Source organism: Capra hircus, chromosome 28, assembly GCF_001704415.2.
Source record: "Capra hircus breed San Clemente chromosome 28, ASM170441v1, whole genome shotgun sequence".
NCBI lineage: Eukaryota > Metazoa > Chordata > Mammalia > Artiodactyla > Bovidae > Capra > Capra hircus.
The window spans coordinates 22,384,688-22,411,965 of record NC_030835.1 but is presented as its reverse complement, the minus strand read 5'-3'; the positions used below and the strand labels follow the sequence as shown (position 1 = coordinate 22,411,965).

Below are 27,278 nucleotides of genomic sequence, written 5' to 3'. Positions count from 1 at the left end.
AATTCAAACCAAGGAGGGGAACAGAATGCTATAGAGGGAGATTCACAGTGAGATGTCCATGAACAAAATCTTAGAAAATATTACCACTTGTGAGTAATATGGGCATGGATGGGTAGATTAAAGAGTAGGACCTTAAAAAGAAACTGAGATGATGGCCAAGAAAGAGAGATCAAATGATCAACATTCAAAAGGGATGCTTTCAGATAAATTTGTTTCAATGCCCTACAAATGAACTTATCCTACCAAACACAATTGTAATACCCACATTATAGATATGTTGAATCTCCTTTTCTATGTATTTGATTTCATTCACTTCAACAAGTATTTCTGAACACATTTCCCCAGAATTTCTACCAAGAGCTAGATATTGTGAGAAATGTCAAGTTGGAAACACAGGATTTCTTATAATCTAATGGACCAGATAGTGCCATTAAATATTATAATAAACGAAATCAAGAGACTGACAGGAATTTCAAGAAGATAAAATGGTTTAGAATTGTATTTTAAAGATAAATTAAAAGAACCAAGACTTCTCTATGGGATTTGACCACTAGATTATTAAGTTTTAGTGGAAAGTGGGAACAGGAACCCTATTGCTCTGGTTGGAAGAGTGAATGGGAGCGAAGACATGGAGATGGAATAAACTCCTGTTTCTAGTAATTCGGTTGTCACAAAAAGAAATAAGGCTTGGTATTAACTACATTGAGACAGGTTTAAAGAGGGATTGTTTCTCATATAAAAGACTTTGATGTGTGTTCTTATCTACAACTAAACTCAGAAAGTCAGACTTAGATTGTCCTCCTATGCTTTAAAAAATTACATTTTGATTTATTACCATATAAAAATTGATAGTAATACAAATGACTATTGTCTTAGATTGTGCCAGTTTTTGTAAATACTTGAATAATTACAGCAATCTTCTTCCAGGACTGAATATATTTGCTCTAGTCTACATCTTTCCTCAGTGGTGCCACATTGTCTATCCTTCATTTTAAAGATATTTACTCCCTTGTCCTTTTTTTATTATTGTTTCTTCAAGTTTTCAACTAATTTTCCCTGCTACTCATTCCATCCAGCATCTCATATACAAATATTGAAACATCTATAGAGCTGAGGTTTGATGTATAGCTGATTTACTATTAATTAAAGAATAAATTCTTTGATTTTTTTAGACTAAAGCAAATTTGTTGCTGTTCAGTGACTTAGTCATGTCTCTTTGCCACCACATGGACTGCAGCAGCCCAGGTTTCCCTATCCCTCACCACCTCCAGGAGTTTGCTCAAACTGACATCCACTGAGTCAGTGATGCCATCCAACCATCTTGTCTTCTGTTGTTCCCTTCTTCTTCTGCAATCAATGTTTCCCAGCATCAGGGTCTTTTCCAATGAGTCAACTCTATGCATTAGGTGGCCAGAGTATTGTAGCTTCAGCATCAGTCTTTCTAATGAACATTCAGGGTTGATTTCCTTTAGGACTGACTGGTTTGATCTCCTTGCGGTCCAAGGGATTCTCAAGAGTCTTGTCCAACACCACAGTTCAAAAGCATTGATTCTTCAATGTTCAGCCTTCTTTATGGTCCAACATCTCACATGACTACTGGAAAAACTATAGCTTTATGTCTCTGCTTCTTAATACACTATCTAGGTTTGTCACAACTTTTCTTCCAAGGAGCAAGAGTTTTAATTTCATGGCTGCAGTCACCATCTGCAGTGATTTTGGACCCCAGGATAATAAAGTCTGTCACTGTTTCCACTGTTTCCCCATCTATTTGCCATGAAGTAATGGGACTAGATGCCATGATCTTAGTTTTTTGAATGCTGAGTTTTAAGCCAGGTTTTTCACTCTCCTCTTTCATTTTCATCAAGAGGCTCTTTAGTTCCTCTTTGCTTTCTGCCATAAAGGTGGCATCATCTGCATAACTGAAGTTACTGATATTTCTTCCTGCAATCTTGACTCTAGCTTGTGTTTCATCCAGCCTGGCATTTCACATGATGTACTCTGCTTATAAGTTAAATAAGCACCATGACAATATACAGCCTTAACATGCTCCTTTTACAATTTGGAACCTGCCCATCGTTCCATGTCCGGTTCTGTTACTTCAGAACACATTTTTTGCTTTTTTTTCTAAGTCATGTTGCTAACTACATAATATGATAAATGAGAAAAAGGGTACCACATATTATATGCAGTAGGACAAGACAGAAGAACTGGAAAATATGCTTTCAGATAAGTTCTGTGCCAATGTTTTCATGATTCTCTTGAAAAATGGCTAAAATTATCTGATACAAAATACTACCATGCATAATGAGCAAAACAAATCTTCGGTATTTGTATATTCATTCAATGTAACAAATTTATTTTGAGTTGTCTGTCTAAGGGCAAAGCACCATTTGAGGCAATTTGGGGAATACCAGAATGACAGAGATGGGGTAACTTAGGGAGGAAGTGAGACGAAGATTGATGAGTATCTTACAGGAAGTGCAAACAAATAAAAAACAATTGACTGTCATGGTTACGGAGATTTCTATAAGGATGTGACATACACAATTCATTTAAAAAACTGATTAGGATGTTAAGAGTTGGAGCTGGCAAACATCACATTCTAGGAATAGAGATTATCATGAGCAAAGAAAATAGATCCTCCCAAATCACAAGCATCTGATGTGACTGGAATATGGTGCTAAAGATTGAAATAGGATTTCCTTAGGCAGAATGGAAATAGTGAAAGGTATTTGAGGTAAAAAGAACAAAATTCAGACAGAAAAATTAAAAGATGACAGAAGGAAAAGGCCAGAAAATGGTGATTTGTGTTAGACGTGGGAGATACCCTTAAGGTATAGCATGCAGTCAGCAGGCAGAGGGACATCTTCTCTTTTGAAAGCACCTCCACCCCACGCAAACAACAGCACAGCACAGTTAATGCAAGCAACCCACCCTTTCCTTAGCATGTCATCTCTCTTACTAATTTCTGATCATTTACCATCACATTCATAGCTATGATTACAGACTACATTAGAGGCCTTTGGTGCTTTACATCTCATCCACTGGGCCAGTCTCTGACTCCAGCTATTGTTCCTGGGGCCAATTCCATGTCCTCCAAAGACATCCCACCTCGAGTGCATTCCATGCTTCATTCTGTTATCCCTTCTCAGGGCCTGCTCCAAGTCTCTGTGAGATTCTCAGGTCGAGCACAAAGAGCCTGCAAGTTCCGGAAACTCAACACCACTAGAAGCCACCCTCATCCAATGGGGATGGGGGCTACTGGATAAAATTCGCAGCTTCCATCTACTGATCAGACAATTCTGGGAGACATTCTGTCCCTTCTCAGAGGTCCTTTAGCAACTGATGCCTATAGTGGCAACCTCAATAATATATCGGTTCCTCCTTTCCTGCCTGTTCTTTTATGCTTGAGGTTCTTTTACACTTGCTGCTAGTAATTACCTCTCAAAAAAATGACCTGAATAAAGGCCTCAGTCTTTGGATCTGCTTTCAGGAGAATCCAATACATAGTAGTACATGCATCTGGTGTTAGTGCCGTTTGCTCACATAGCAGGTAACAGACTCCCCTGATGTCTTATGTAACTGCCCATTGATGATCACGCTTGGCCACTTTTTGCAAAACACTCAGTTTAAAATTCTGCCATTTCCTGTATTACGGCTAGCTGTGAAAGGGGAAATGAGATAAAACTAAATGAATATGGGGACAAGCTATGGAAGACACTGAACGCTACGATAAGAAATTTCCTTTATATGTTCTGACATATTCATATGGAATTTTTTTCATTGAAATTGCACAGTCATCAATATCCATGTGTAATAACTAAGGAGGATCTATCTTGTTTATTTCTATACTATGTTCCTGCCAAGTGAAACAATTCATTCCTTTCACGTGGGTGAAAAACTTTAAAGAAGAATCCAGCATGCCAGTGTGAAAATAGGACAATCTTAGAAGCCACAGCACTTAAAGCTAAAGTTACTGAGAGGACAATAGGAGTTAGAGGTATGTATTTTCAATAAATATCTGTTTGTGGTCAGGAATGAAATCTGCCAAGCACAAAACTAAATTGAGGGGTTTTCTACCTTTTCTCACTACAGTTTAATAGAGGCTTTGAGACATCAATTTTTCTATTTCCCACTGATGTAAATGGTTTGAGATCTCAAATAAAATACTATATTTCTCTACAATGGAAACCCAAAGGGGGACCTATGTCTTAAAACTGTAAGAAAACCCTGCACACACTCACACCCCTACCAAGTAAGGGAAGACAAAAATTGTGAGTAGAAGAGGAGTGAAAATAAAAGAAAGTGTTCTAGTAAAGAATCAGCCTCAGGAAACCATAAAACTTATATTTGTGTATATAAATGTCATTTTAAGTCAAGTAGCAAAATATGACTTTCAAAACTCAATTAATTATATAAAATAGGAATAATGCAATAACTAATTCAGCATATACATGCTGTGCCAGCTTAATGAGATGTGTATCTTACGGATACTTATTATTTGATGATGAGAATGATAAGGAAGAGGTATAAGAACCTACATATATTTTTATGAGTAGGCCCTGGTACTCCCAACAAAATTCTAAAAGAGATGGGAATACCAGACCACCTGACCTGCCTCCTGAGAAATCTGTATGCAGGTCAGAAAGCAACAGTTTTTGAACTGGACATGGAACAACAGACTGGTTCCAAACTGGGAAAGGAGTACATCAAGGCTGTATATTGTCACCCTGCTTATTTAACTTATACGCAGAGTACATCATGAGAAATGCTGGGCTGGTTGAAGCACAAGCTGGAATCAAGATTTCTGGGAGAAATATCAATAACCTCCGATACGCAGATGACACCACCCTTATGGCAGAAAATGAAAAGGAACTAAAGAGCCTCTTGATGAAAGTGAAAGAGGAGAGTGAAAAAGCTGACTTCAGAAAACTAAGAAACAATCAGAAAACTAAGATCATGGCACCCAGTCTCATCACTTCATGGCAAATAGATGGGGAAACAATGGAAACAATGACAGACTAACTTTTGGGCTCCAAAATCACTGCAGATGGTGATTGCAGCCATGAAATTAAAAGACGCTTGTTCCTTTTAAGGAAAGTTATGACCAACCTAGACAGCATATTAAAAAAAGCAGAGATATTACTTTGCCAACAAAGGTCTGTCTGTCAAGGCCATGGTTTTTCCAGTAGTCATGTATGAATGTGACAGTTGGACTATAAAGAACTGAGTGCCGAAGAACTGATGCTTTTGAACTGTGGTGTTGGAGAAGACTCTTGAGAGTCCCTTGGACTGCAAGGGGATCCAACCAGTCCATCCTAAAGGAAGTCAGTCCTGAATATTCATTGGAAGGACTTATGCTGAAGCTGAAACTCCAATACTTTGGCCAGCTGATGCAAAAACTGAATCACTGCAAAAAATCCTGATGCTGGGAAAGATTGAGGGTAGTAGGAGAAGGGACGACAGAGAATGAGATGGTTGGATGGCATCACCAACTCGATGGACATGAGTTTCAGTAAGCTCTGGGAGTTGGTGTTGGACAGGGAGGCCTGGCATGCTGTAGTCCATGGAGTCACAAAGAGTGAGACATAGCTGAGTGACTAAGCTGAACTGAACTCCCAAAAAAGAGAAGAGATGACTATAGCAATTCAACAATTCTGCGACTATAGAATCAATCAAACTGTTTTGTTTGTTTTCACCATAACCCTATTTTATTCGACATAACTTGTCTTTATTTTTGCATTAATGAAAAAATTATTTCTCAATATATTAATATATAAAAAATTAATCTGCTTTTGGTGAAATCCAGTATCTGTTTCACTCTGCATAATTCAGTAGAAGTGGAATAGATTTTATTTGGTTTCTTTAATGAAGCAAAGAAGGTTTAAAAAAAAAAAATTCCTTCTATAGAATTTCAATATGTATGCAGTGCTCAAATAAATGAAAAAAGAAATTAAAGGAAGAAGAAAATTTAAAATGTAAAATACATAGTAAGGAAGAAAAAATATTATAATAGTAAGTCAGTGTATTACATACTTAAAGTTCTGACAATGAAAAGGCCATTATCCTTGCCCCCTGGAAGAGTGGTTGCAAATTTGGGCTGGGATTAGATGGACGTGAGCTGAAACCTGTACAGAAAAGATCTTCACGACCCAGATAATCATGATGATGTGATTACTAGTCTAGAGCCAGACATCTTGGAAAGTGAAGTCAGGTGTGTCATGGAAAGCATCACTACAAACAAAGACAGTGGAGGTGATGGAATTCCAGTTGAGCTGTTTCAAATCCTGAAAGATGATGCTGTGAAAGTGCTGCACTCAATATGCCAGCAAATTTGCAAAACTCAGCAGTGGCCACAGGACTGGAAAAGGTCAGTTTTCATTCCAATCACAAAGAAAGGCAATGCCAAAGAATGCTCAAACTACTGCACAATTGCACTCATCTCACACGCTAGTAAAGTAATGCTCAAAATTCTCCAAGCCAGGCTTCAGTAATACGTGAACCGTGAACTTCCCAATGTTCAAGCTGGTTTTAGAAAAGGCAGAGGAACCAGAGATCAAATTGCCAACATCCACTGGATCATGGAAAAAGCAAGAGAGTTCCAGAAAAACATCTATTTCTGCTTTATTGACTATGCCAAAGCCTTTGACTGGGTGGATCACAATAAACTGTGGAAAATTCTGAAAGAGATGGGAATACCACACCACCTAACCTGCCTCTTGAGAAATCTGTATGCAGGTCAGGAAGCAGCAGTTAGAACTGGACATGGAACAACAGACTGGTTCCAAATAGGAAAAGGAGTACGTCAAGGCTGTATATTGTCACCCTGCTTATTTAACTTCTGTGCAGAGTACATCATGAGAAACGCTGGACTGGAAGAAACACAAGCTGGAATCAAGATTGCTGGGAGAAATATCAATCACCTCAGATATGCAGATGACACCACCCTTATGGCAGAAAGTGAAGAGGAACTAAAAAGCCTCTTGATGAATGTGAAAGAGGAGAGTGAAAAAGTTGGCTTAAACTCAACATTCAGAAAATGAAGATTATGGCATCTGGTCCCATCACTTCATGGGAAATAGATGGGGAATCAGTGGAAACAGGTGTCGGACTTTATTTTGGGGGGCTCCAAAATCACTGCAGATGATGACTGCAGCCATGAAATTAAAAGACGCTTACTCCTTGGAAGAAAAGTTATGATCAACCTAGATAGCATATTCAAAAGCAGAGACATTACTTGGCCGACTAAGGTCCGTCTAGTCAAGGCTATGGTTTCTCCTGTGGTCATGTATGGATGTGAGAGTTGGACTGTGAAGAAGGCTGAGTGCCGAAGAATTGAGGTGTTTGAACTGTGGTGTTGGAGAAGACTCTTGAGAGTCGTTTGGACTGCAAGGAGATCCAACCAGTCCATTCTGAAGGAGATCAACCCTGGGATTTCATTGGAAGGAATGATGCTAAAGCTGAAACTCCAGTACTTTGGCCACCTCATGTGAAGAGTTGACTTATTGGAAAAGACTCTGATGCTGGGAGGGATTGGGGGCAGGAGGAGAAGGGGACGACAGAGGATGAGATGGCTGGATGGCATCACTGACTCGATGGACGTGAGTCTGAGTGAACTCCGGGAGTTGGTGATGGACAGGGAGGCCTTGCGTGCTGCGATTCATGGGGTCGCAGGGAGTCGGACACGACTGAGCGACTGAACTGAACTGAACTGAGCTGAAACCTCAGCTCTACCATTTGCTGGGTAAACTGACTCACCTGAGGGATTCTGATAGTAATGCTATCTCATTGTTTCTTTTTCAGGGATAAAATCCAATAATGTAAGTACTACAGTGGTCAGAGAGCTATGGAAAGCATTTGCTAAGTGAGAGATGCTGTTATAACTATCATTTTAAGGATTTAAAATCCATTGTGAAGAAAAAGCCACTAAATAAGAGAAACACAAACAGAATATGGTTACTGCTTTAAAACAATTATCAATGCTATAAGCACTCCTGGAAGAAAAAAAGGGGAATTCTAGCTGATAAAAATGGCAAAGGTTTCATGGCAGAAGTAGCATTTATATCCATTTTAAACTTTCTCAGTCAATTAGGAATTGTATAGGGAATAAGCAGAACAAGTCAGGCACCAAGTTAAACAATCCATATATACAAAGATGCATATGTGTCTGTAGGTAGAGATGGAAGTGTTGGGAAATTTAGTGATGAGTAAATACACCATCCAGAGGAAAGGTTAATGTGCTGGTGTGGTGAGGAGGAAAAACTAAAGGAAGAAAGCAAAAGAAGAATTATGAGAATTAAGTTGGGGCCAAATTACACAGAAGCTAAAACACAACGCCCATGACTTTTGTCTTTGTTCTTTAGTACAACAGCCAATGAAATCACAGAGCAAGAAAAGACAAATTATTTATTTGAAACAAAGGAACAATAAGTTACATGTAAGACATTTATCTATGTTACCCCAAAACGTATAATCTGCTTCTTCCCAGCTATGCCTAAGCAATCTATCTCATTCATTGCAGATGACACGGATCCTCTGAGCTAAAATGTTTCTGTATCGTCAATGGACAGGCTATGGGTAAACAAATGAATTCAAATGAATCAGCAGAGAGATGGGCTTTATTTTTTTTAACGAAAAACAAACAAACAAACAAAAACTCACAGATCTAGAACAAGAATATTAAACATTCTGAAGAAAAACATTGTAAGGGTAGGGCTTCCTCCTTCCTGCGTGAAAAGTATATAGAAGATGCTTAAAATCAACTGCCTAACAAATTTTGCAAGAAGAAGAAGAGGTGGAGATGACTCATGTTGCTTAGCTTTTATTATTGCCACAAGCATAAAAATCACGATGGAAAATGAAATTCTTGGGAAGGCAAGCAAGGATCCTGAGAACATATCATAGCAACTGCCTCAGCTCACATTGAAGACCATGGATGTCTCCAAAGACAGTTCCTGACAATCCCATCTTCCTATATACACACTCCACTTTTCCTGTAAGAGAATGTTTTTGCTTGTCCCTGTTGACCTGGAGCAGAATTTGTAGTATTCTGATCAATAGAATGTGGAGGAAACGATATCCTGGTGACTTTTGAGCTCAGGCATTAAGAGGGCCTGCGACTTCCATCTTTCTTCTCTTGGATCCTTGAACCAACATGTAAGAAATCCGGACTTGCATGCTAGAGAGAGAAGCCACATGAATGGGGACTTCGGAGATTAGACACCACATGGAGAGAGGGAAGAAGCAGCACTGATGTCTCAAATACTGAGCCCTGAATCCAGACATCATTTTAACTACCAGCACATGGGAGACTGCAAGTGAAAATGCTATAGAAAGGGACCCCCTGACATCCCTACACAGCCAACCCAATGGAATCATGAAACAATAAAGTGGTTGCTATTATTCTTGGTGCTTTGTTAAACAGCAATATTTAGCCAAATAATAATAATAATAATAAGATATGGACCTGTGAAACCACAGGAAATTTTCATAACTCTGGAACACAGCAGTTCTCTAGGAGCCTACTATTACACCCTGTTACTATGAAGTATTAATAACCCCATGCTCTTTCCCTATCTCACTGATGATGTGGGGTTGAAATCAAAATATGATTTTGAGATAAAATATAAGATTCCTGGTTAAATTTGAATTTCAGATAAATACAGCTTTTAAAAAACTATATATATATATATATGTATGTATAATTATGTTCCCATGCAATATTTGTTTGCTGTTAATCTGAAATTCAAATTTAACTGGGCATCCTGTACTTTGATTTGCTAAATCTGGTAATCCTACCCACAAAGGATTGCTTTATCTTTTTTTTTTTTAAGATAAATAATGATTCCAAAAGCTTTGGAGGTATAAATGTACATCAATTCTTTGTGCATAACATTGTTGAAGGCAGTCTAGAGATACTGGAATGAAAAACACAGTTGTTAAAAGCTCATAGTAACAAATTTTTCAAGTTCTGGGAAGAGCAGATGGGGTAGAATCCTGAAGACAGAGAATGAAAATTACGCAGCTAACCGGGAGGATAGTCGTGGGGGTGAGAATTCCTGAGCTGGGTGTAGGTTATGGCTGGGTATTGGTTCGGTGTTCCTTCCTCAGGCAGGTCGCCTCACCATAATAGCCTGCTTTCTCGTCTGCATCTAAAGACAGGTGGTGCTAAGTTCCTTTCAGCTCTTACATTTCATGATTTTAAGTGCTGATAGTAGACATAGGATTTGCATTCAGATCAAAAAGTTGAGAAACGGGAATTTCCCCAGCCTTCAAAATTGTGCTTTTACACAGCAAATAATACCTGGCTGAGGATCCCTATTTGTTCTATTTCCAAATCTACTTCTGAATTAAAAGATTGTTCAGGCCATTTTACTACATCTTCCCACTAAACCACAATAATATATTGCATTAAAAGCTTATGAGTGAAACGTTTTTGCCCTTCTTTTAAAAGTTAATGGTGACCAAGTTAAAGCTGTATGTGCAAAAGAACTCCAGTTATTAAATAGCGGAAAGGAACAGAAAGCAAAAGTCTTTAAAAATGACTAAGTCTTCATATTTCTGGAGGAATAAAAATATAACTTAAGGCATAATACTAGACTTCTCTTATACTTAATAAATCCTTTCTAATCCTATGTTCCTGATAACCTACGGTTAAAAGGAGCCTTAAACAGGAATTAATTTCTGAAGCATCCTGAAGAGTTAGAAGGGGAAATTGGTAAGGTCTCCAAATGACTAGCTGTTTCCTCTAAACATTTGGATAATAAACTCAGATTTTCATCTAATATAATCAATTTACCAACAGTCTCTAAAAATTTACTATGTTCCAGGCACTCGGAGGTATTTCATTTCAACCTCATAGCCCTATCATGTATTATTAATTCCATTTTCTGGGTCTGGAGAGGCTTAGAAAGGTGAAATCTGTTCCTGAGATCTCATAACTGATGACAGCAGGGCCAGCATTTGAAAGTAACCCTGCCTGATATTGTCACTTTCTTCTACTTTATGTTTGCCACAAAAATGGGTGAGTTATGTAAATGTGGAAAGTATATTTTCACTGTTCTGGCTCTGTGTTCTAAATTAATTTAAAAAGAGAGGAAAAAAAAAGGTTCCTTCTACTTGGTGTTTGTCTCCATATCTTTCTCTTCACTCACCTGTCTGCGAAGGTCTCTTGTCTTCTTACACATGTTTTCTATTGCAATATTGAGGGTATTACTCCTTTCCTTTTTTCCAGTCTGCAAGGGAGAAAAAAAAAAAATGGCATAAGCAATGGTATTGAATTACTCTTTATCACTTAGCAATCTGCTTTCTAAATTTCCTGAAAATAACAGCTTGAACATTCAAGAATAGGTCTCAAAACTGCTATGATACTGCATATGATTCATGAGTACTTCACTGAAGAGTAAGTTTGAATGGTGATTAAAGTTCACATTATTTTCTTCTTTAAGCTTCTGTAATATTTTTGATATAGGGTTGGGCTGCATTCAGTGTGGCAGTAGGCAGAGCATTATCTCCAAGAAACCATGATCTTCATTCTTAACAAGTTGACTCTTTAACTGCAAAGCATGCAATTAGCTTAAAAGCATTAGATGCCCAATTTGTCAACTTCTGTGGGAGTTTCTGAAGTCATTTTCGTGGTGTATTGTGTAAGTTATGCAGAGCCATATTGGAGTTTTGCTAAACACTAAATAAAATATGCAGTGCAAATTCATACAATTTGCAAAAGTTGACCACAAATTTAGCTGACAATATTCCAAGAACAAATTGTTTCAAGTAAAAACTGGACGCTGTTTTTGGCTCTTTGGGATAATTTGTGCAACACCTTCTTGTCCTTTAAGCCGAACAGTTCTATTATATCCTTAACCTAAATCTTTAGGCTATTAAGCACATAGAGAGTCACCTTGGTTGGTATTTTCTACATATTACTTTTGTGGGAGACAACTGAATTGAATCTAATCATACTTTTCTAGTGATATCTTATATAAAAGAGATTGAAAAAAATCATTATGTGTTTCACCTCTAGGAATATTGCTACTATTTAAAATTACAAACTGAAAGGGCTCTTGACAGGAGACCTTGAAAATCAGGAAAGCGAGTTTAAGCAGCTGATAACTGAAGGAGTTTACATCATGGACGGTATGAAAGGGCATTGAGAGGAAGCATAGAACATTAGGCAATGTGCCATACACTGTTCCCAATGACTGAACCTATATATGAATCCATATCTCCAAGTGGAAAGGCTCCTTTATAAGAAGTTCAAGACCATCTGTACTCTGCCCATATCTGTATTTTTAGTCCAATCTTCTGCCACATTGTTTTAAGTCCTATTCTTTACAGTAACAATATTTCTATACATTTCTCTCTCTTCTCCCAAGTTCTTATATATATCTTTGATTGCAGCAAGTGTCTCCCCAAATCATTTTCTATTAAAATCCTACCTATTTCATAATGGTTTCCACTCAGTTACCCCCCAATACCTGTGCTCAAAAGTAAGCCCTCACTTCTGCTTGTTCTGATAAAATGTTCTGATAGCATTTTTAAAATTTCCCAAAATGCTCATTTTGTTTCTGAACAGGTTAGTCACCTTTACAATAATGCTAGAATCTTGATGTTGGCAAGTATATGTTTTTTTTGTTGTTGTTCTTGAAAGTAACTTACATGCTGCTGCTGCTACTAAGTCACTTCAGTGGTGTCCGACTCTGTGTGACCCCATAGACAGCAACCCACTAGGCTCCGCCATCCCTGGGATTCTCCAGGCAAGAACACTTGAGTGGGTTGCCATTTCCTTCTCCAATGCATAAAAGTGCAAAGTGAAAGTGAAGTCACTCAGTCATGTTCGACTCTTCATGACCCCATGGACTGCAGCCCACCAGGCTCCTCCGTCCATGGGATTTTCCAGGCAAGAGTACTGGAGCGGGGTGCTATCGCCTTATCCAAATTTATTAAATAGTATTGACTAATTTATAAATAAACAACTTGATTCAAAACACAACATAGTTTTATTAAGAACCTACTATAAGAGATTTTAGCATCTGCTCATCAAGGCACAACTAAAATCCTCTGATAGCCGAGGTTGCTGGTACCCATGTAAACCTTAGTTAGATCTAGCTTTGCTCAGCAGTAACATTACTGATATTTATGATTCAAAAGCATTATCATTTAAGCCCCTTCAGTACACAGAAAGTTATGGGGCATCCACAGACCAGTCTACTAAATTCCAGTAACAGTGCTCAGGCACTATGACAGCCAACAATTGACCCCACACATCTACAGACACCTCGTGGGGGAAACACAGTAGGTTATTAAGTCCTTTACCACATTTTCTTTTTGAGAGTGAGTATACAGTGTGTGCATGATGGACACTGTCTCCAATGAATGAAGTGGGGAAAGGAAGAAGGGAGAAAGTAGGAGAGATAAATATAATTCTAAATGTCAGAGCAGTAAGGCCATGGTGGCAATTACTTGGATTGCCACCAGCACAGTAGGCTATAAGACAGTTTCAATTTTACCTAAAGAATCTATCCCTTATTCTCTAGTTTAATGCAATGTTAGCTCTTGATTATCTCTTTCCACTTCACAAAAGCAGATACCATCAATGGGAGGAAGGAATAGGAGAGACCAAGAGACACCTCCCACCCCAACACACACAGGCATCAGGAATAACACGAAAGATTTCTGTGGTGTTGGTCATAAAAACTCACTAGTTTCTGTGATATGATTCATCAGAACAATTAAAAGATGTCAAATTTCTCAGAGTTAATAGCTATGACATAGAAAACTTTAACAAAGGATGACAGTGGGTGACAGCATAAAGAGATTAAATAAGGACTACAAAGATGATTTCCTAATTTCTCTCAGAGTTTCACCTTAGTTTAAAAGGTTTAATTGGGTCAAAGACATTTTGTTCTCCAGAAAATAAAAAACAGTCACTATAATTTCAAGCAATATAAAGCTTTCCTTTCTCTCATCCCTGTGTTCCCATCCCCATCCCCAACATTTCTTCTCTTTCACTCCCAGCTTTTTATTGGGTCCTTGCTCTGTTTATACAGATTTATTTGGCTCAGTCAAGCCATTTTATGCCTCTTTAATCCTTTTGCATGGCATAAAAATAAATAAAGCAAGAAGAAATAGCCCCATCCTACTTAAAAGCCCTCATTCCTTCTGTTTTCAAAGCCGCAACAAATCATCAAGCAATGAGCTGGGACTGAAGGTGAATTGTGTGTGCTGAAGTAAGGGACCAAAAGGGCAGGATATTAAAACATAATCACAGCTAACAGTCAAGAGCCTGCCTGTATTCCCAATGCTCAGAAGAGAAGCTGCCCCTCAAAGGAAGCTTTAACAGAACATTTAGGGTCAGCACAGTCCTACTAATGGAAAAATGTACCACTTACAGTAAAAGGCGAGGAGAAAAACTCGGAAAACACAGCACAGATCAGCGCTGTACAGGGAAAGCAATCATATTCTTCATCAGTAAATACACTGCCAGGAAAGACCATCTCAAAAAGAACAGTTTTACATGGTTCAATACAGGATACAGGATGCTTGGGGCTGGTGCACTGGGATGACCCAGAGAGATGATATGGGGAGGGTGGTGGGAGGGGGGTTCAGGATAGGGAACTCATGTACACCTGTGGCGGATTCATGTCAATGTATGGCAAAACCAATACAGTATTGTAAAGTAAAAATAAAATAAAGAGCAAAAAAAAAAAAAGCCAACACAATAAAAAAATAAAAGAACAGTTTTGAGTACAGACTTCATTCAATGAAACGCCATTATTTTATTATTGAATATAATAATTTTATTATTAATATTATAACTTTGTGAATGCTATAATATGAATAGTCATAATATTATGAATATTTTGACTGAGCAAAATACATCTGGATAAATAGAGCAAGGACCCAATAAAACGTTGGGGTGCAAGAGAAGAAAGGTAGGGTAAGGGGATGGAAACACAGGAAAGAGAAAAGGGAAACCTGTCCCAATGTGATCTAGCCTTATAAATCTTAACTATGAGTCTTCCCATGAATTCCGTTTAACCATTGCTCCCATACAACTACTGCAGTCAATTATACTCTCTCATGTGGTTCCCTAAAGCTACCTACATATCTGGAAAACATCGCTACATAAATAAACTCTCCTTGAATTATCTGAGTTTGAGTGTTTCATCTGTATCATGTTTGGGACCCTGGCTAGGGAGGACTTTCTAACACTGGATTGTTCAGTATGATAGCTAACAGTCATATGTGGCTATTCAAATTAAATAGTATTAAAATTTTGATTCCTCAGTTTATTTAAAATGAACAATAGCCACATGTGTCTAGTGGTTTCTGTACTGTACAGCAACAGATACCTATCTCTTATCTCAGAAAGCTGTATTCAACAGCACTGTTCCAAAATATACCTTTGTTTATTCAAATGTATAATGAGTTCCTACTTTTTCACAAGTCACCTTTTATTTGAGAATAAAATAATGAGCAAGAAATAAACAAACAAACAAAAAAGAACAACAACTCTCAAGGTGTAAAGCAAAGAAACTAGAGATCTAATTCTGTCCTCTTTGTTCCAAAAATCTTCCCTCTACTCCCATTTCTCATGGAATTAAGAACAAACTTTTGATCACAGTGTTCAAAGTCCCACAGGATCTACTCCCATATTTACTCATCGAACATTAATGAGATATGTTAATGAATGTTTTATTTTCTAGGCAATACACAATCACAGCTTGGCAACTCAGAACAGATGAGTTACAGATAGAATTTTATTTCAAATATACCAGTCTGGCTGGAGTTTGAAGAATGTACTGATATTTGAGGAGATTAAGAAGGCAATGGCACCCCACTCCAGTACTCTTGCCTGGAAAACCCCATGGATGGAAGAGCCTGGTGGGCTGCAGTCCATGGGGTCGCAAGGAGTCGGACACGACTGAGCAACTTCCCTTTCACTTTTCACTTTCATGCATTGGAGAAGGAAATGGCAGCCCACTTCAGTGTTCTTGCCTGGAGAATCCTAGGGACGGGGGAGCCTGGTGGGCTGCCATCTATGGGGTCACACAGAGTCGGACATGACTGAAGTAACTTAGCATCAAGAATAGAGACACACCAAAGGATTAGATGGTTGCAGCAACAGTCCACAGGACAGAAGAAAAGTGTGAAAATTAAAGCAGTGGCTGTCATGAAACTGAGCAGGACCCCATGGGGTAACTGGGTATGGAAGCCTTCTGTGTCCATTTCTCATTTGTAGGGAACAGACTCATCCTTCCATGAATTCCAAACAGCGAATTCAAACATGCTAATCAAGGAAGGAAGGAGATACATAGACAAGGGAGGAGCAGACAAGAAAGTCAGTCAGTTCAGTTCAATCACTCAGGCTAGTCTGACTCTTTTGACCCCATGGATTGTAGCATGCCAGGCTTCCCTTCCATCACCAATTCCCAGAGTTTGCTCAAACTCATGTTCATCGAGTCAGTGATGCAATCTAACCATCTCATCCTCTGTCGTCCCCCTCTCTTCCCACCATCAAACTTCTCAGCAGCAGGGTCTTTTCCAATGAGTCAGTTCTTCGCATCAGGTGGCCAAAGTATTAGAGTTTCAGCTTCAGCATCAGTCCTTCCAATGAATGTTCAGGACTGATTTCCTTTAGGATGGACTGGTTGGATCTCCTTGCAGTCCAAGGGACTCTCAAGAGTCTTCTCCAGCACCACAGTTCAAAAGCATCAATTCTTCAGTGCTCAGCTTTCTTTATAGTACAATTCTCACATCCATATATGACTACTGGAAAAACCATAGTGTTGACTAGATGGACCATTGTCGGCAAAGTAATGTCTCTGCTTTTTAATATGCTGTCTAGGTTTGTCATAGCTTTTCTTCCAAGGAGCAAGTGTCTTTTAATTTCATGGCTGCAGTTAACATCTGCAGTAATTTTGGAGCCCAAGAAAATAAAGGCTGTCACTGTTTCCATTGTTTCCCCATCTAATTGCCATGAAGTAATGGACCAGATGCCATGAAGTAATGGACCAGATGCCATGATCTTAGTTTTGTGAATGTTGAGTTTTAAGCCAGGTTTTTCACTCTCCTCTTTAACTTTCATCAAGGACCTGTTTAGTTCCTCTTCACCTTTTGCCATAAGGGTGGTGTCATCTGCATATCTGAGGTTATTGATATTTATCCCAGCAATCTTGATTTCAGCTTGTGCTTTCATCCAGCCTTGCATTTCACATGATGTACTCTGCATATAAGTTAAATAATCAGGGTGACAATATATAGCCTTGATGTAGTCTTTTTCAATTTGGAACCAGCCTGCTTTTCCATGTTTGGTTCTAATTGCTTCTTGACCTGCATACAGATTTCTCAGGAGGCAGGTCAAGTGGTCTGGTATTTCCATCTCTTGAAGAATTTTCCAGTTTGTTGTGATCTACAGTCAGAAGCTTTGGCATAACCAATAAAGCAGAAGTAGATACTTTTCTCAAATTCTGTTGCTTTTTCTATGATCCAACAGATATTGGCAATTTTATCTATGGCTCCTCTGCTTTTTCTAAATCCAGCTTGAACATCTGGAAGTTCACAGTTCAGGTACTGTTGAAGCCTGACTTGAAGAATTTTGAGCATTTCTTGCTAGCCTGTGAGATGAATGCAATTGTGTAGTAGTTTGAACATTCTTTTGCATTGCCTTTCTTTGATATTGAAATGAAAGCTGACTTTTTCCAGCCCTGTGGCCACTGCTGAGTTTTCCAAATGTGCTGGCATATAGAGTGCATCACTTTCACAGCATCATCTTTTAGGATTTGAAATAGTTCAACTGGAATTCCATCACCTCCACTAGCTTTGTTCCTAGTGATGCTTCCTAAGGACAGCTTGAGTTCGCATTCCAGGATGTCTGGCTCTAGGTGAGTGATCACACCATCGTGGTCATGATTATCCGGGTCATGAAGATCTTTTTTGTACAGTTCTTCTGTGTATTCTTGCCACCTCTTCTTAATATCTTCTGCTTCTGTTAGATCCATACCATCTCTGTCCTTTATTGCCCCCATCTTTGCATGAAATGTTCCCTTGGTATCTCTAATTTTCTTGAAGAGATCTTTAGTCTTTCCCACAAGAAACAATAGTGCAGCCCTGGGGCAGGGTCCTGGTTCTTCCTCAAGGGATAAACATAATAGTATCTTTCAGGTCTGCAGAACTAAAACCCCCACCAAAGGAAAGATGTTCCAAGAGAATGTCACAGTTTGATAAGCTTGAGAAACTCATCAGGAGACCACCTGAGGCCAGGTTAAAGGAGTGCAGGCCCTGCCCACACTGACCCTCATCAGCAACTCTCCCCTTGAACCTTTGCTATAAAAGAAAGAAAAGAAAGAAAGTGAAGTTGTTCAGTTGTGTCCGACTCTTTGAGATCCTATGGTCTGTAACCTACCAGGCTCCTCTGTCCATGGGATTCTCCAGGCAAGAATACTGGAGTGGGTTGCCATTTAAACACTTCACCAAATCCTTCGAGGTTGGGACATAGTTTTGAGAGGCATGATCCTCCTGTGTCCCCCTCCGCCTGGCAAAGCAATAAAGATATTCTTTTCTATGTACTCAAAACTCTGCTTCCAAGATTCAGTTCAGCACCAGTGCTCAAAGGCTGAGTTTTCAGCGCCAGTCAGGAAGAAGAAAATAGCCTTAAAGACTCTGAATGAGTAACTTTGGCAGGATGATGCTGGCAGATGCTGGAGGGTGAAGAAAAGAAAACAGTATCTCTCACTAAACTGTACAGTCCTTGAGGGAGAGAAACTCTGTACATGTAATTGTCCCTCATATTACCTAGCACAGCGCTTGCACATAGTAAGATCTCAGAGGTTATTTTTTTAATAAATAGAGGAAAGATGGAATGATCCTTGGCAAATCCCATAATATTTATAGACCTTAATTTCTATATCCATAAAATGAAGATTTGTCCCAAATTGTTCCCATATTTCCAACTTTAAAATTCCATAAAAGGGCCATGTTATCTTTAAAAATTATAGAATATGCTACTGTTTTGTACAATTTCTTGCATAGGCAGTTGTTTAAAATGTGTTGGAAACATGTTTACACAATATAAATCTGCAATGGTACAGATAAAAGAAGACATTTAAAATAGGAAGCCCATGATGCTGACCTCACAAATACTAGGAAGTCTCAAATATTAAGGGATGAGGTTAAAAGCAAATGAAAAGTTATCTAACTCATAATTGAAAGAAAATTTTATTTGTGCAGACAGAAAACCTATACAGAGTTTAAAAACCAAGAAAAATTTGTTGTTATTATTTTGTTATATTTTCTATTTGCTTTTTAAATGTGTGCCATTGTATTCAACCTTTTAAAATGACACATTTCCCTTTAAATGGGAAATCTTTATTTCATAGTAAAGATGAGTTTTGATGCCCTTAAATTAGTTCCTCTCTACAGAAATAGTTTTAAAATATTTTATGCTTAACACATAGCAGAGGAACAGATTCTAGTTCACATTTTGGGGGCATGGAAGACATACAAATAGACAAACATAAAAACTGAATTATCTCCTAGAATGGCATGGCAGAAAAACATCCTAAAATGGTATCCTAAAAAATCTTTCTGAAGCAAGGTTTGTGCTATGAAAATGAAATTAGAACAAACAAAAAATTAACTCTCAGACTTGAAATGAGGTTTTTAAAATAACTTTATAAGAACAGAATGACTTAGCTATCAAGGGAAACAGTTTGAAGATTGCAAGTGTCTTGAACTTTCATAGTGTTTGGGAAAGTAGGATGCCACCCCAGGTAGCTGCCTGCTGGGGTGGAACTGGGAGGCAGTGAGGGGGAACCAACTATGTCAAATATCTGCCACAGCTAAGTACTTTACACGCATCTTCCCAGATGCCATTCACAGTCATTCTTCACACATTTGCACATGAAGATACTGAAGCTCAGTAAGTTTAAATACTTACCCCACCAGGAGGAAAGCTAGTACATGATCAAATTGACCTGAGTCTAATCTCATACTTTATCTACCACACCTGAATGAGCAGTGACTTAAACCCAAATTAATATTTTATATAAATTTATATCTTAAAAATAATTAAAGGAGTAGTGTAGAAGTTTATGGAGTCGGTTAAAATTGTTTGAATCTGTGCTCCATCACTTGATGGCTATGTGTCCTTGGACAAATTAATCTCTCAAAGTTTTAGTTTTCTTACCAACTAAAGATAATATAGAATATTTTTTCATAGATAAATCAAGATAATATAGCAATTATATCATAGGGTTATCGTAAGGAATAAAGAGATGAAGGTTGTACACGTTATGGCAAGTAGTAAGGGCTCAAGGCATGTTAGCAGTTATTACTGTATTTATCAAGAGTGTCATCATTGTTAAAACACTTGCATTTCCCTATGCTTTCCAAACACTAAACCTTTATCTTGAAATACACTCATCAGTTCTTATTCAACAGGAAAATTCTTAATTCATAATTCAAACTCAGTCCAAGCACCTCAATCCTCTCTTCTGATTGTCCTCAATCAAAACCATGCAATTAAAAAATAAGACATAAAAATCAGTTCTATTTGCAATTTCTTAAGGAATCTCCACACTGTTCTCCATAGTGGCTGTACTAGTTTGCATTCCCACCAACAGTGTAGGAGGGTTCCCTTTTCTCCACACCCTCTCCAGCATTTATTGCTTGCAGACTTTTGGATCGCAGCCATTCTGACTGGTGTGAAGTGGTACCTCACTGTGGTTTTGATTTGCATTTCTCTAATAATGAGTGATGTTGAGCATCTTTTCATGTGTTTGTTAGCCATCCGTATGTCTTCTTTGGAGAAATGTCTATTTAGTTCTTTGGCCCATTTTTTGATTGGGTTGTTTATTTTTCTGGAATTGAGCTGCAGAAGTTGCTTGTATATTTTTGAGCCTGTATGCGAGACAGCAAAGAGGCACAGGTGTGTAGAGTGGACTTTTGGACTCTGAGGGAGAGGGAGAGGGAGAGGGTGGGATGATTTGGCAGAATGGCATTGAAACATGTATACTATCATGTAAGAAACGAATCGCCAGTCTACGTCCGATGCAGGATACAGGATGCTTGGGGCTGGTGAATGGGGATGACCCAGAGAGATGTTAACGGGGAGGGAGGTGGGAGGGGAGTTTATGTTTGGGAACACAAGTACACCCGTGGTGGATTCATGTCAATGTATGGCAAAACCAATACAGTATTGTAAAGTAAAATAAAGTAAGAATTAAAATTAAAAATAAAAAAAGACATAAAAATCAAAACCCCTCTCATCTATATTTCTATTAGGATCTATGAAACTTTTTGTCATCTTTTTTTTAATATAAATTTATTTATTTTAATTGGAGGTTAATTACTTTGCAATATTGTATTGGTTTTGCCATACATCAACATGTATCCACCACAGGTATACACATGTTCCCCATCCTGAACCCCCCTCCCTCCTCCCTCCCAAACCATCCCTCTGGGTCATTTCAGTACACAAGCCCCAAGCATCCAGTATCATGCATTGAACCTGGGCTGGCGACTCATTTCATATATGATATTATACATGTTTCAATGCCATTCTCCCGAATCATCTCACCCTCTCCCTCCCCCACAGAGTCCAAAAGACTGTTCTATACATCTGTGTCTCTTTTGCTGTCTCGCATACAGGGTTATCATTACCATCTTTCTAAATGCCATATATACGCGTTAGTATACTGTATTGGTGTTTTTCTTTCTGGCTTACTTCACTTTTATTTATGCTCTAACTCAACTTTTAAATTGCCAAGTCTTTATTTTTTATTTTTTTTTTTAATTTTAAAATCTTTAATTCTTACATGCATTCCCAAACATGAACCCCCCTCCCACCTCCCTCCCCACAACATCTCTCTGGGTCATCCCCATGCACCAGCCCCAAGCAAGCTACCAACTTCAGTGTTTGGCACTCAGTTAATGTCTGTGTGTGAAACAGATGGAAAAACAGTTAACCACACTTTTATTAATAGTAAATAATATTAAATAAATAGTAAACAATTAAATTTATTGATAAAAATTATTATTCTAAAAAAACTACCAATCATCCTGTTAGCTGTCAAATATTCTATTCAGTGTTTTTATTCAAAGACTATTATCATTATTCCTTACAAGAAGGTACAACATAAACCTGGTATGGGGATGAAACTAATACAAGGATCAGAAAATGAGAGTTTTGATATAAGCAGTCTGGGTGACCTTAACTAAGCTGAATCACCTCTCTTGTCCTTATTCTTTGAATCTGTGAAAGGAGGCCATTGCACTAAATGACCTCTACAGTCCCTCCCAGCTCTTGGAACGGGTGGTGCTGGAGTTTCTGTTGAAATATACTCAAGTAAATATCTAGTCAAGCACTGAGAATGGGACACTGTAGCCTGGTGTGTGTGTTCTCAGACCAGAGATGCCTATGTCAGATCCCATGAATTCAACAGATATGCCCCAAGCACGAAAGAGATATCTGTGGGTTCGCACTACAATAGCATGTAAATTATTTACTGGTGATGTTTCTCTCCTCCATTGAACCTCAGAGATGGATATAAACTGTGGCCTTCTCCTTTAATGATGTTGCCACGAAAAATCAGTCATACACATGAGCAAGTGCAGATGCAAAGATCCAGTCCAGTGACCAACAGCTAACTTCGAAAGTGACTGGAAGAGTCAAGAGTAACCTGACATTTTTATTTTCTAAACTCACTCAGCCTTTGACTCACCATTTTCCCTTCAAGCATTTTATGATAATTTGTCTCAGTCCCTGCCTCCCATTATTCCTCTTTTGCTGCTAGAGTTTCTTGTCCTCAACTCAAGCCCAGCAAACTCTTGAACTGACACTGTTCTAAATAAGAAGAAATTGAAAAGATGGAGTTTATTAATTTCAGTGATTCAGCATTAACCTAAACTTGCCATGACCCCTGCTTTAATGGATTTCAGATCTTGCCAGCTCCTAGGTCAGTGACTATTCCTATAAATCATGCAGTGGTTACTATTAAATTAAAGGAGTATGTTCAAAATTGAAGGTTTTACTTAGGTTCAGAATGCCCTAATGCGTGTCTCAGGCTCATGCAGTGAAAATACAAAATAGAAATAATCAAGGTATTTAACCATAAGAACTCTCTATACCGAGAGTATTTTCATCTTTCATGTTAAAGATTTTGTCACTTATTTTATTTTTAAAATGGCTTTATTTAATGCTAACAAAACATTTTTATTTGACATAGCAAAATAATAGAAAACCTCCTGTCAGTCTTGGAGGTTGTGTGTCGGTGTGTGTTTGTACACGCACATGCATGCGTCTTGTTTCTGTTTAAATAAATACAGAGCTTTGGGAATAACTGGTTTAAAACAATGAAATAAGAAATGTGCCTAATCTCACAATCAAAATGAACTAAATTAATTAACTGTGCTATTGACATACAAACAGATTAAAATAATTTCTTTGCCTTTGAAATTCAACTTATTTTCTCAGCTTGTTCAGGACATTTTATATCAATTTTGTTACATTTAAAACATCATTTATGTAAAGCTGCTATTTAAAGTTATAATGGTGGAATCAGATATTCTTTATTTTTATTTTTATTTTTAAGGGAGTGCAGATTATTACACCGGTGATCCCTAGGCAGAGTCTCCTCCTAGCCAAGGACCCCAACCAGTTTTTGTGAAAATCTTATATACCCTGAGTGTACATGCCCAAACCCACCTCCCCAAATTCCCTGAAACTAGTCTGAACAAAGGAAATGAAAGTTACAATAAAAGTTATCCAGTGATTCCTATGCCTTCAGCCTTGGTAGTTAACAGTGCACAATTATCAATAGGCCTGTGGTCATACCCCAATAAGCATAATAGAATTTATTATTCTATTCGGTTACAGAGATAACTAGGGTATTCTTTTAGGCCACGGAGCATATAGGTACGAGCCCTGGGGCTCTTCCATCCGGGGGTCTGGTTTTCCAGTTGGTATATTGTTTCCATAGAAACTGGGCATATGGCTCAAAGTCCACAGTGTGGCCCAAGATGGAGTCCTGCTTTCAAGATAGAGCCTGTTCTGTCTGTTTCATCCTTCAATGGTATAGAATCTTACATAATTCCTGAGGCAATGCCTAGAAGGAGCAGCTTGTGTAGGTGATTATTTTTAGTTCTAGTGTATCTATTCCCGCAATGGTTGAGTGAATGAAATAAATAATGGTAATAGATATATTCAATGGGTAAGAGCATGGGTAAGAGTCCTTCTTACTTTTATTTTTTTAATTAATGTATTCATTTTAATTGGAGGCTAATTACTTTACAATATTGTAGTGGTTTTTTCATACCTTGACATGAATCAGCCATGGGTGTACATCCTGAATGCCCCTCTGACCTCCCTCCCCATCCCATCCCTCTGGGTCATCCCAGTGCACCCGCCCTGAGCACCCTGTCTCATACATCGAACCTGGACTGGCGATCTATTTCACATACGATAATATACATCTTTCAATGCTATTCTCTCAAATCATTCCACCCTCACCTTCTGCCACAAGGTCCAAAAGTCTATTTTTTACATCTGTGTCTCTTTTGCTGCCTCACATAAAGGACCATTGTTACCATCTTTCTAAATTATTTATATATGTATTAATAAACTGTATTCGTGTTTTTTTTTTTGATTTACTTCACTCTGTATAATAGGCTCCAGTTTCATCCACCTCATTAGAACTAATTCAAATGCACACTTTTTAATAGTTGAGTAATATTCCATTGTGTATATGTCTACAACTTGCTTATCCATTCATTTGCCAATGACATTTAGGTTGCTTCCATGTCCTGGCTATTGTAAACTGTGCTGTGATGAACATTGGAGTACACGGGTCCCTTTCAATTCTGGTTTCCTTGGTGTGTATATGCAGCAGTGGGATTGCATTCCCACCAACAGTGTAGGAGGGTTCCCTTTTCTCCACATCCTCTCCAGCATTTATTATTTGCAGACTTTTTGATAGCAGCCATTCTGACTGGTGTGAGATGGTACCTCATTGTGGTTTTGATTTGCATTTCTCTGATAATGAGTGATGTTGAACATCTTTTCATGTGTTTGTTTGAGCCATCTGTATGTCTTCCTTAGAGAAATGCCTGTTTAGTTCTTTGGCCCATTTTTTGATTGGATCATTTATTTTTCTGGAATTGAGCTGTAGGAGCTGCTTGTATATTTTTGAGATTAAATCTTTGTCAGTTGCTTTGTTTGCTATTATTTTCTACCATTCTGAAGGCTGCACTTTCACCTTGCTTATAGTTTCCTTCATTGTGCAAAAGCTTTAAGTTTAATTAGGTCCTGTTTGTTTATATTTGCTTTTATTTCCATTACTCTGGGAGGTGGGTCATAGCGAATCCTGCTGTGGTTTATGTCGGAGAGTGTTTTGCCTATGTTTTCCTATAGTTTTATAGTTTCTGGTCTTACATTTAGATCTTTAATCCCCTTTGAGTTTATTTTCGAATATAGTGTTAGAAAATGTTCTAGTTTCATTCTTTCACAAGTGGTTGACCAGTTTTCCCAGCACCACTTGTTAAAGAGTTTATCTGTTCTCCATTGTATACTCTTGCCTCCTCCTTTGTCAAAGATAAGGTGTTCATAGGTGTGTGGATTTATCTCTGGGCTTTCTAGTTTGTTCCATTGATCTATATTTCTGTCTTTGTGCCAGTACCATACTGTCTTGATGACTGTGACTTTGTAGTAGAGCCTGAAGTCAGGCAGGTTGATTCCTCCAGTTCCATTCTTCTTTCTCAAGATTGCTTTGGCTATTCGAGGTTTTTTGTATTTCCATACAAATTGTGAAGTTTTTTGTTCTAGATCTCTGAAAAGTACCATTGGTAGCTTTATAAGGATTGCATTGAATCTATAGATTGCTTTGGGTAGTATACTTATTTTCACTATATTCTTCTTATCCATGAACATAGTATATTTCTCCATCTATTTGTGTCACCTTTGATTTCTTTCATCAGTGTTTTATAGTTTTCTATATATAGGTCTTTTGTTTCTTTAGGTAGATTTATTCCTAAGTATTTTATTCTTTTCATTGCAGTGATGAATGAAATTGTTTCCTTAATTTCTCTTTCTGTTTTCTCATTGTTATTGTATAGGAATGCAAGGGATTTCTGTATGTTGATTTTTTATCCTGCAACTTTACTATATTCATTGATTAGCTCTAGTAATTGGTGAAATCTTTAGGGTTTTCTATGTAGAGGATCATGTCATCTGCAAACAGTGAGAGTTTTACTTCTTTTCCAATCTGGATTCCTTTTGTTTCTTTTTCTTCTTTGATTGCTATGCCTAAAACTTCCAAATGGGCACCCTTGTCTTATTCCTGACTTTAGGGGAAATGCTTTCAATTTTTCACCATTGAGGACAATATTTGCTGTGGGTTTATCATATATGGCTTTTATTACATTGAGGTATGTTCCTTCTTTGCCTGCTTTCTGGAGGGTTTTTTATCATAAATGGATGGTGAATTTTGTCAAAGACTTTCTCTGCATCTATTGAGATTATCATATGGTTTTTATCTTTCAATTTGTTAATGTGGTGTATAACATTGTTTGGTTTGCAAATGTTGAATAATCATATATTCTTTAAATCTCAGTTCCATGATACAAAGTGATCATGAACCTATGTAAGGTCATAGCTATGACCACATAGCTATCTATGTAAGTTAAGATTTAATATCATCATCTATAGAATAAGGATGACAATATATGCTTTAGAGATTGTTGAGGATTAAATGAGATGATATACATAAAATATGTAGGATAGTAACTGTTTTATAACTGACATTTAATAAAGTATATTTATTATTGGCAATAATAGCAACCATTAGATCACTGAGGGTAGAGAGCATAAACTATTTTATTTACAGCTATATTTCTAGTGCTTCTAGTGCTTGGCCATAATAGATACTCAGTATTTACTGATTTGAATGAATTAAAAAAATTCATTGAATTGATGAATGAATTAACATATGAAATATAATAGAGATCTGAGGAAGATTTTCCTATTTTCATCAAGAGGATTGTAAAGATCTTGTTACATGGGACATGGACCCCTTGAAAATAATATTGGGTTGGCCAAAAAGTTCATTGAAGTCGCCTCCCAACCCCCCCCCCCACCCCCCCGCAAACGCTCTTACAGAAAAGCCCAAGCAAACCTTTTGGCCAACCCAATATAATCTTTAGTCAATATAGACAAAATACAGATATCTAGGCCAAAGTTTACAAATCTTCTTATTTCAGTTAATGGTTAAAATATGTATTAT

General features: G+C 37.8%; 1 protein-coding gene across 2 annotated transcripts in view; it reads right to left on the bottom strand.

Moving 5' to 3' along the window:
* CTNNA3 (catenin alpha 3) overlaps positions 1–27,278 on the bottom strand; it is a 1,853,842-nt gene that overhangs the window by 876,619 nt on the left and 949,945 nt on the right. For both annotated transcript variants that reach the window (XM_018042551.1, XM_018042552.1), the window contains exon 8: positions 11,154–11,234. In XM_018042551.1, coding sequence (XP_017898040.1) covers positions 11,154–11,234 — 81 coding nt within the window. The remainder of the gene's footprint in view (positions 1–11,153; positions 11,235–27,278) is intronic.